The following is an 11,545-nucleotide window of genomic DNA, read 5'->3' as shown; positions in this document are numbered from 1 at the left end:
GGGTGTCGCCGGCGCCTCTGGGGTGGGCAGCACCGCAGGCCCGCCGCCCCGCGGCCCTCCCTGGCCTCCCCGCCGCCGGTGCAGCTCCGAGGAGCGCCGGCCAGGCCTGGCCGGGCGCCACCGAGGCCCCGCCCCCGCCGCGGCTCTCCCAGCGATCCGGCCCGCCGGGCGCCCTGCCGGGCAGCGGGGACTGCAGCCCGCCGGCCCCGCGCGTCCTGCCGGGGCGGGCCCAGGGCCCCCGGGCGCCCGCCTCCGCCGCGGGTGGCCGCTTACGTCAGGGAGGCGAAACCCAGAAGAAGAAGGGGGAAAAAGACAGGCAGGAGGGCGGAAGGAGAGAAACTTTTTTCTCTCTCTTATTTTCCTCTGAGGCTGAGGTGAGGACGGGCGACTGTGCCAGCGCGGGCCTCCCGGGAGGGCCGGGCGGATCCCGCTGCGCGCAGAGGAGCCGGGCCCGCGCGGCCCGAGGGGGCGCTGGGCATGTGGGACCCGCAGGACTTCGAGCGCCACTGGCAGGCCGAGTTCCCCGGGGAGGAGGCGCCCGCCATGCAGCTGGACTCGGTGCCGGACATGGAGAGGGAGCTGGAGCACTGCAAACTCAACCTGAAGCGGCTGCAACAGGTGTTGGCTGAGGAGAAATTCAAAGTCGTCTATCTGCAGGCAGCCCTGGCTGGGGAGAAGCGGGACCTCGGCTGCGCGCGCCTGGGCAGAGGAGCCGGAGCCCGCGGGGCGGCCGCGGCGGAAGGGCCGGCGCCCGCCGGGCAGAAGTGGGCGCCGGCGCCGCGCGAGGAGGGCGCAGCGGGCGGCGACGGAGACCCCCCGGGTCCCTCGAGCCCTGACCCGGAGGTGGCCGCCAAGGCCGAGCCTCCTCCCTACGTGTGTCTGGACCTTCCCACCTGGCCGGGGGCGGCGGGGGCAGGGGGCGCGGTGCGCAGCCTGACCGCCGCCATCCACCAGCATCTGCTGCAGCCTCGCCTCCTCTTCAGGCCGCAGGAGGACTGCGCGCCCCTCGGCCACCATGGCACAGTTACCAGCGCCCCGGGAGAGGAGCCGTCCTCTGGGACCCGCCCGGGACCGGGCTCAGAAGAGGGCGAGCCGGACGCCTCGGGTGCGGACGATGGGGGCGACAGCAGTGACCACGACTTTGAAATGGTAGATTTGAACGAGAAATTCGTTCTCAGCCACTTGCTCGTGGCCCCCTGCCGGCTGGCGACCCGCGATGAGGCAGACAAGCCGGCACGGGCGTGCAGCCCCCATCGCTGGATGCACCTGATCCCCGGGGGCTGGAGGCAGCAGCTCAGGAGCCGGGACCTGGAGCAGCTGGAGGCGGAGGCCAAAGAAGGGCGGCGCTCGCCCGCCGCGGCTGAGGAGCCCTCCCGGCGCGGGACTCGCGAGCACCTATCCCCGTGGGGGCGCAGGAGGTTCCTGCGGGTGCAGGAGCGGGACTCGCCCGGCCACTGCTCGCCCGAGAGAGGCAGTGACTGCAGCCACAACAGCTCAGATCACGAGGACGGCCTGTCTGCAGGTAGGCGCACCCCTCTCTAGATCCCTACCTCGGGCACCTGGGGGCTGCTGGCTGCTTCCCGCATCCCTCCCTGGCACATACCTTGCTGGTCCTGTTTAACCTCAGGCTCCTGACAAGAAAGGAGATAAGAATTATCTGTTTACCTGAAAGCCACTTGGGAACTTTGAAAAAGGTTGTGCAAAGTGATTTCCAAGAGTTTATGAAAATAAGCATTATGGCAATGGTAGGGGTGATGGAGTGCACTTGGCCAGACCACGGGAGGAATAATCCTTCCCTTCAGGCCTCAGCCTTTCTGTTCTATTACCACATCGTCGCCCTCCCCATCTTCAACTCATTCTCCTAACGTCCTAACGTTGGTCAGTGTCCTTTGCGCCACACTGCTAGTATCCTTCTCTGCACAAACCAGTGTGGCTGCCCTTTCTCCTCAGATTCCTTGATGTGAAAGACTAAATCTCCCACTTAATTTTCTGAAGTTATCTCTCATCTTCTCCAGCCTGTATTATGTGTTCAAGCCAAATTCAAACAGCCTCTCACTGGGGGAAAGGTACAGAATCCTTACCACCCCTTCCTTTGCTGACGGCCATTTCCTAGAAGGCTGCATCTGACCTGTCAGCTTTTTAGGAGCCTGGAAGCCTGAGTGGGAAGGGGAGGCTTAGACTCACCAAGTTTTCAAGCTGGCCTAATGCCCAGAGATCACGTCTGTTGCAGTGCCTTCATTTGATAAAGGAGGAAACTGAGGCTCAGAAAGATTAAGTGCTTGTTGAAGTGAGCTGAGACCTCCACTCGGGCCTCCTGCCATTTGTTGTCTCCCCTCACATCTGCCCTGCCTTCTGAGGACAGGATGTGGTCTTAGCCATCTTTGAAGCTCCTTGTGGTAGTCATCACGGTACTATGTGTCTTGCACATAGTAAGTGCCCAATAAATATGTCTTGATAAATGGATGATTGCATTGACTGCTTGTCTCCCATCCACCCAGCTCCTCAGAGATCAGGGAGTGGGAATGGGGCTAAAGAGGAAAGGACAAACAGGGATGTGAGGTGGCCTGTGACTGCCCTTTTGCTGTCCCAGGCTGTCAGGGTCTCTTAGCCGTAAGGAAAACACAAATTGGTGTCTGTTTGGGTCAAGCTGTGACCAGAAACTTAAAGATGCCTTCCTGCTTAGTGAAGGAGAAAAAAAAAAAGAAAAAAGGAAGGAAAGAAAACATTGATGCTGGGATTGTTCCAAAATCTCCATTATTAGATCTGGGTGAATTTGCATTTGAATGAAAAACTGTCCACTTTGCTAAAAGCACATTTGGAGAGTCCATCAAGTCATCTGTTGTGATCAATTACATGTATTCATTATCAGAGATTGGCTGCTTTTCCCATAGGTAATGCTTTTGCCTCCCATGCTAGTAACATTTTTATGTGCCCCTTTAACTTAAAGGAAGAGTCTAAAGATTTCACTCTTGTGCCAAGTTCCAAATGCCCTCAATGGACGCTACCTAAGTGGCCCCAGCTGCCTCAGAGCTGGCTCCAAGCCAATCTCTCCCCAGACCCACATCAGTCACCCTGCCAGGTGTGCCCAAAGCATGGAATTTTCCTCCAGGGAATGATTTTTATTTCTGTACACTGTCTCTTCTCTCATGAAGAGCATTCTAGCACATAGAGCCCCTTGATGCAGATGAGAAACTTGAATTCCCTCTGGTTGCTCATGTCTATGGTTAGTGGTGTCTGGGCTGTATTTTGGGCCCCATTTCAGGACCTCTCTGCTGGCCAAGCTTGTGTAGGGAACCCCTGGACAGCTGATGTGGGAGCCCTGCCTCTTGTCTCCAAAACCTCCCCAGTGAGGAAGTGAATGGAGGTGGACATGCACATGCATACATACATGCACACAAGTCCATGCATGCCTATACATGTATACACATGTATACACGGTCACATATATGTGTGCATGTGCACACAACCTAGTAGAAAGAGCCTCCAGACATAGACCTAGAGTGGAGGGAGGAATTAAGGGCAGGGGTTTTCACACTGTGGGTGACAACCCACTGAAATCAGTGCAGTGAGGAATGAAAGCACCAAGAGTCTTTCCTTGGCCATCCCTGCTTTATTTTTCTCCATGGCACTCAACAAATCACCACCTCAGATATGATTTTACACATGGATCTTACTCATTCTTTCTCTCCAGTAAAATGCAAGCTTCAAGAATCAAGAATTCATATCTTTCATCCACTGACATAGCCCCAAAGCCTACTACAGTATCTAACACATATTAGCGATGTCCCATACATATTTGCTGAATGATTTTTTTTAATGGAATGGACTAGAATAAAAAATATGGGAGTGCATTGTGCTGTTTTAAAACTTTGTTTCAATTTTATATAAATATGTGAGTGTGCACTGGATCCTGATGTAGAATGTATTTCTTGCTGTGGGTTGGACGAAAAGATTTGAAAATGCTGGTAAGACCATGGGTTCTGGAGCTAGACTACTTGTGTGACTTTGGGAGAAGTCATTTGAATTTTCCATGTCTCAGTTTCTACATCTGTAAAATGAGGCTAATAGATACTGTTTACATTATACCACTGATATGAGGAATAAATGGGATATTAGTTCTAAAGGGTTTTGAACAGGTCCTGGCACATAGTTAGCACTCATAGTGTGAATTAACCATGACTACAGGTCGTTTTCTTTGAGTTGACACTTCAAAGGTTCCCACTCCCAGATCATTCTGGATCACAGACAGTTTGGTTTCTGTGATGCATGTGTTTTTTTTTCTAACAAGGCTCTGGCTCTTTCTAAAACATTCCAGGAGCTGGACAGAACCTAGGACAGAGTGCTAATCTTGGCTCCTGAGTCTTTCTTGCTGAATCACCCCTCATGTTGTTTCTCCCTCCCTACCAGCAATCATGCCCATTGTCTGTATTCAAAGATCCTTAACCAAAATGTCAGGTTTTATTGGGCAATTCAGCCTTCACTTTGGTCTCAGGGTTTTAAAAAGAAAGAGCAAGTGAGGCCTCACATAACAAGGCCCAGAGGCAGAGGTGCTCCCTGCCTTGGAAAAAGGCCATTTTCTCGTAGATGAGGGAAGATCCCCATATCAAGACATATTTGGGTTGGTTTCTACATTTAGTAGCCATATCAGAGTTTAAATAAGCTAGAATGCCAGTCCTTTTAGTATCTTCCTCATAGCATGTTGTAGCCTTGGTTGATACCCAGAAAGACCAGGCCACTTTGGAATAGATGAGGGTAGTGGTGTAAATGGGGGTTGCAGAGCTAGAATCAGCTGAGTTGGGTCATGTGTGCTGTAGACAGACCTGTGCATGTGCCCTGGCCCTGCCCCTCACCAGGTGTGGGACCATGGGCAGGCCAATGACCTTTCTGTACCTCATCTCTATTAGGAATAACAAGAGGAGCTAACACTCACTGCAGGCTTACTTTGTGTCAGTTCCTGTGCTAAGCATTAGCGTTTTAAATATTAATTCATTTAAAGCATACAATGGCTTCATAAGATAGACACTGTTATTTTCATTTTACATATGAAAATCATGGGGCCCAGAGATCTTAACCAACCCTGTTCAAGGTCACCCAGCTTATAAATGGCACTTAGGATTTGAATCCAGGCAGTCTGACTCTCCAGTCCATGCTTTCAAACACCAAGCTACACTGCCTCAGATAACAGCAGCTACCTCTCAGAGAGTTATAAAAGCTGAATACAATAAAATATTTAAAGAGTTTAGCAAAACACCTGCCACACAGTGGCCCCATTAAGGACACACATGTATATGTGTATGTGTGTGTGTGTGTGCATTATTAATATTTTCTTTATCACCAAAGTCCCGAGCAGACCCCAGTTCATCTACTGCTAAGGTCAGCCATCAGGGCTGTCAGCTGCCCATAAGGTGCCTGGGTGGACTCGGTCTCCCAGGTGAGCAGACCGCCTTCTGGGTTTTAGATCCCCCCTCCTCAGCTGGGCACTCTTGGGCCCACACGCGGGTCAACATGTGGAGCCCTGGTACTTTCCCTTTCATGTTGACCTGCTTCAGTGCCAGCCCTGCCATAGAAGCTGGGTGACATGTCCTTCCCTGGGTTTATGCATCCCTTCTGTGGCATCCCCTATGCCCCACATGCGTTCCTTGTGTAGCAGAGTGTACTCTTCTAGCAAAACCCAAAGGTAGCTTTTCAGCGTCAGGCATCCTTTTGACTGGCAGAAACTATTCATCTGATATACTGGTTTTAGTTCAGATGACAAAATAAACATCATTAATATTTTAAACTGGTAGCATTTTCTCCTAGCATTAAACTTTGCTCAGTGGAGGATAAGCAGTCCCTCTTTTTGCTGGCCCTTGAAATTCATTCATTCATTCAGTCATCTGTTCTCCTAAACAAGGATTTATCAGGGTCTTACCACATGACCGGTCTGTGTTAAGGACCAAGTCTGCAAAAGTTGGTGACCTGCATTTAAGGCTCTCATTGGCTCTTTGGCTCCTGGGGTAGAAACCATAGGTTTTTAGATAAAGAAACAACTTTCCAGCAGGTAACTTGTTAAATCCTGAAATGAGTGACTAAAGACTGTTATTTAGAACCTCAGTGACATTCAATAGCCTAGAATAGGAAGAGATTTTGGAACTGGTCTACTCACGCCCCTCTCCAGACAGATGGGGACCCTGGAGCCCTTAAAGTAACCTCAAGGTCACATATTCCTGACCCTCACAGTGCTGGGCCTATGAGCCCAATCTAGGCTCTTTGCATTGTATCCTATGGTCTTTTCTTCCCTGGAATTTTAAGCAGAGAACACTAAAGACATAGTAACAGGAAAAGCATATCATCTCAGCCTCACAGACATCTCAGTGGATGGGAATTATCAGTGCCATTTTACAGGTGGAGGTGCTGAGGCCAAGAGAGGTAAAGAAATATACCGCATCAAATAGCCTGCGATGGAGTCAGCACTTGAACTTGTATCAGTCTTACAAGCTGACACTCTTTAACTACTAGCCTGTAATGCTGTCCTGGGCCAGCTGTAGAGTTTCAGATTTCTTTTCTTGAGAGGCCCTTCCATCAGATTCTACCAGGCTGCTGATGGAGACTTTTATTTTTAATCTTCATGGGAAATGAATTTCCTACTACTCATGTTACCTAGTTCATTTGTAACCTGATGGGTTTTCTTCCCCTTCCTGTTAGTGACTAATGAGATTTTTGCTCCAGGAAGAATTATTTATGTTCAGTGGATGTGTCTGAATAACTTAATTCATAGTATTGAATTTTTGGCCTTAGCTGTGACAGAGTAATTTTTTTTTTCCCATCCGCTGTTGTGGAGAGATGTGTCACTATCCGAGACACATGAGCTGGTGGTTGGCTGTGATTAATTTGTAACCCAAGTTGCTTGCCTCCCTCCATCCCTCACCCCTACCATCTTAGCTCTAAATACACCTCATGAATGCTTTACCAGCCAGCCAGAGGTTGAGGGTGGGTTTGTTTAACAAGTCCTTCATCCCTTACAAGTAGTGAATGCAACCAGGACTGTAAACTTTCCTAACCCTCTAGTCTGATTTTCTTCTGGTTATGAGACTTCTCACAAAGAAATTGACTCAATATTTGGCTCTGGGTCTTTATGTTTCAAAATCAGAGTCTTCATGCATTTTCCTGGCTTTGAAATAATGGTACAAACACTTCCTCATTTGGTTGATGGGACCCAGCTAGCAGGGTTGTAAGACTTACGTTGGAAGACTTACTCTCTGAGCTCTGGGTTCCTTGTCTGCCAGATGGGGGTGATGATGACAGGATTGTGTCATAGACTTGTACAGTTTAAATGAGATAAATGTGTGTAAAGTGCATAGTTTAGGACTGGGCACACAAGCGTTTAATAAATCTCAGATGGTGTTATTGTTACTGTTGTAAGTCCAGGAATTTTCAGTCAGCTGAACCAGACCACAGCTCTTATGTGTGTCTCTTCATGTGATGGAGTTCCCAGGCCTCTTCATCCGCTTCTTTCTCTCCTTTTATACCTTCCTCCAGGTCCAGACGTGTTTGTCCCTTTGTAGGGAGACAAGCTTTCTTGGTGTTTTGAGGTCTCCCAATCAAGCCCTGTTTTCCCTGACATCTGCCAAACTGTCCTCTGGCTTCTTGCTTTCAGCCAGTGCTCATTCCCGCTAGTCTTTTCCTGTGCTCTTGCTGGCATTTGAGATGCCCTCCCACCTCCATTTACCCAGCCACAAAGCCGTCCCTCCTTTAAAGCCTGGCTTTTCTGTGGAACCTTGTATTGATTAAGATATGGGTTTGCTGCATATGCCAAAAGCCAACAAAGTAGCTTTAAGCAAGACACCAAGGTTTATTTACCACTCATGTAAAAGAAAATTCCAGACATAAACAGTTCAGAGAGAGTATGGTAACTCCACAATCATCAGTTATTCAGGCTTCTTTTGTCTTCCTACTTTTCTATCTCAGGGTTGCCTCATGGTCCAAAATAGCTTCTGGAAATCCAGCCATCACATTCATGTTTCAAATGAGAATTAGAACCTAAAAGTGAGTGACAGCTGTTGATCTGCCTTTTAAGGCACTTTTCTGGCAGCTTCTCTTGACAGTTTCACATAGGTCTCATTAACCACCTCTAGCTACAAGGGAGGCTGGGAAATATAGTATTTTATCTGGGGATATGGCCACCTCAAATAAAATAGGGGCTCTGTTACAGGGAAAAATGGAAGGATTGATATTGAGTAGGCAACTAGCAGCCTCTGGCACAAGCCTTTTCCAAGGACTCCAGCGCATTTTGTGGTTCTTAGAGTGAGCCCCACACCCACACAATTGTCTTTTGTGTCATCTATTAATTCATTGATCCACTGAACAAATAATGCCTGAACCACTGCTCTGTGCAAGGCACAATGCCTTTTATATGTTTACTGAAGTGTTGCTCTCAAACTACGAGGTTAGCTGGCTCCTTAGGAGCAAGAATCATGGCTTATGCTTCTTTTTCTCCTTGCAACATCTTTCTTGGGGCTGGGCCCATGGCAGGCACTTGATAAGTACCTGGTTGATTTTGGGATGTCCCAAGTGAGAAACTATAGATGGGCTGCCTTGGTACTGTGCTAGAAAATCCGTTTGTTTTGGATTCATTCTAGTTTTGAGGAACCATAGCAAGGGGAGTAGGGGCTTGGGTCAACTCTAAACATCAGGGCTGTACTGTAGCCACATGGACTTGCCCACGTGTTGGGGATTTTGGAAACTGGACTTTGTTCTTACAACAAACTAGAATTCTAAGTAGAAATCTCTGTGCCCACCCGGCTTTCTTTACCACTGCTCTGACTGCGTAGCTGTAGTTACACCACACGAATCTCTCTTGTTATTTCTGCATTGCGTAATTGCAGAGTAAATCTGCAGTCCTTCCACAGTGAGCATCAGCTTCAGTTCCTACTCCTGTCTTCCCATGTGATCCTTGCTCTAGTCTGCCTGAAATAAGACTGTCTGAAGGGAGGTGGCTTAGAGCTTATGTCATATCTTGCGGCTGCTGAGAAAATGATTGTTTTAAAAATTGTGTTGGCACGTAGGAGGAAAGGAGCTAGGATATCTTTAGCATCTACTACCTGCAAGGCATTATGTTAAGTGCTTAACCTACACTATCACATTTAATATTCAGAACAGTCAACTGTTCTTTACTTACTGTAAAGTAAGTACCACTATTCTCATTTTGCTGATGAAGAAACTGAGGCTCTGACCAGTTAACAAATAAGCCCAACTTTTCTTAGGGCTGAGTGGTGGGGTTATTTTTTCTCCTATTTTAAAAATTATTTTTATTGAGAGATAACTCACATCTTATAAAATTCACACTTTTAAAGTGTACAGTCATGGACTTTTTAGTATATTCACAAAGTTGTACAACCACCACCACTTTCGTTCTAGACCATTTTCATCAGAGGCAACTGTTTTTGAGTCTAGGCTTCTCTCATGCCCATATCATTTCCTTTTCTAATTTGCCACAAGCAGTGATTCAGAGAAACTAGACCATTTTGGGGTAACAGTAGGGCTTGTTTGGGTGAGATATATGCGTAAAAAGACCATCTTCACTTTCCCATCACTGTGACGGTCCTGGTGCCCCTTTGAATTGCTGCAGAATGGGGCTAGCCTTATTTCTCTGGGCCACGCCAACTCTGTGTTTCCTGGACTTGGGGCAGGGGACAAAAAATCTGAGACTTGAGGTTCTATGAGCACCCCTCATTCCTGCCCGGGGGTTGTGGTTGGCATAGTAAGAGAGGCCCCCTGTTCTGACCTTCTTATTTGTCTTTGTAGCCCCAGAATGTCATAGGGCCTGGCATATAGGAGGTGCTCAATAAATGTTCATAAATATCTAGTCATTTATTGTATTACCCCCGATCTAAACCACTGCATTAGCTGATTGTTTTGCCTGTGGCCTTTCTCCTCCAGCCCTGGGTTATCTTCTACAGTAAAGCCAAAGTGATTGCTCTAGCCCCTAAATATAATTATGCACTCCATGCCTGCTTTCTTCAATGGCTTTCTATCACCTACAAAGTCAAATCTGAGCTCCTTAGATGCAAATGTGCCTGGCCATCCATGATCTGGCCCACCCTCATCTCTATCCTCCCTGACCCCAAACATGCACTCATTTGATGTGCTAGCAGTACTGAGCTGCTTGTAGTTTCCAAACATACCTTGCACACTCATTCCCTTGCATGTGCTACTCCCTGTCCCTGTAATGCCATCTCCACACTTGCCCATATGACAAATTCCATTCATCCTTCAGGTCTCAGCTAGAAAACAACTTCATCTATAAAATCTTCCCTGCTTCCCAAGAAAGACCTGGGAGCTGGGTCTCAGTGAGGAGTGTATTTGGCTGCAAATAACAGAAAACTGCCATAATGGCCATGGTATGCAGAATAACAGCCCCCAAAGATATCCACATCCCAATCCCTGGAACCTATGAGTATGTTATCTTACATGATAAAAGGGACTTTGCAGATGTGATCAAATTCAAGACCTTGACATGGGCAGATAAACCTGGATTGATTGTCCAAGTGTACCCAATGCAATCACAAATGGAAGGAGAAGGTGGAAGAGGGCTGAGTGGCACAGTGTGAGCAGGACTTGACCCACTGTTGCTGGCTTTGAAGATGAAGGAAAGGGGCCTCAAGTCAAGATATGTGGGCAGGCTCTAGAAGCTGGCAAAGGAAAGGAAAGTGAGTATCTCCTGGTGCCTCCAGAAAGGAACCCAGCCCTGCCAACACCTTGATTTTAGCCCAGTAAAACCCTTGTTGGACTTCTGACCTGGACAGAGCTATAGCATAATAAATCAGTGTTGTTTTAAGTCACTAAATTTGTGATAATTTGTTAACAGCAATAGAAACTAATACGGTGGGTTAACCAGATAGGAGTTTGTTTTTCTCCCATTAAAAGAACTCCAGAAGCAGACTTTCTGGGATGGCTCAGCAGTGCCCTAGGGGCTCAGACTCTCCCCATTATTTAGCAGGAAGACGGCTCTCTTCTTGCTTCTTGCCTCATTGTTTAAAAAAAAATCTGCTGCCTTACCAGATTGTGCTGGTGTTTCAGAGAGGAAGTGGGGTGCAAAGGACTGCAGTGATCATACTGGCTCTGTCCCTTTAAAGGCCTACCCCTTCAAGCCCTACCTAGCAATTGCTACTTTCATGCCATTGGCAAGTCACATGGTCATCATTAGCTGCAAGAAGGGTTGGGGAATTGGGGGTTTTAGCTCTTCGGCCTCTATTGTGAAGAATGTTAAAAGGGACTATGAATGGATTTTGGAAAACTAGCCCAGTGTCCTACCCACAATGATTCCCTGATCGTTGCACATTCACTCATTTGAGCAGTTATGAAATGGTTTAAAATGGTTTGCCTCTCTGCCTCCCGCACTGGATTCTAAGCCCTTAAGGTCTGTGTGTGTTAGAATGGGACCATGTCTTTTAATTATAGTATCCGCACCCCTAGCAAAATGCTGGCATATTGTACTTGTTGAACAAATAAAAGAATGATTGTGCATGTTCAAGGAAGAATTTTGTGGGATTTGGACTACCTGGGC

General features: G+C 48.0%; 1 protein-coding gene across 1 annotated transcript in view; it reads left to right on the top strand.

Annotated features, from left to right (window-relative positions):
• Positions 1 to 278: 278 nt before the first annotated feature.
• The window catches only part of ABR (ABR activator of RhoGEF and GTPase), a 168,747-nt gene continuing 157,480 nt past the window's right edge, over positions 279 to 11,545 (top strand). The window contains exon 1 of the mRNA XM_017675342.3: positions 279 to 1,522. Within this exon, the coding sequence (XP_017530831.2) occupies positions 478 to 1,522 (1,045 nt within the window). The 5' untranslated portion in view covers positions 279 to 477. The remainder of the gene's footprint in view (positions 1,523 to 11,545) is intronic.

This window comes from Manis javanica, chromosome 4, assembly GCF_040802235.1.
Source record: "Manis javanica isolate MJ-LG chromosome 4, MJ_LKY, whole genome shotgun sequence".
NCBI lineage: Eukaryota > Metazoa > Chordata > Mammalia > Pholidota > Manidae > Manis > Manis javanica.
Note: the sequence above shows the minus strand (reverse complement) of the source record. Positions and strands in the feature narration are given on the sequence as shown.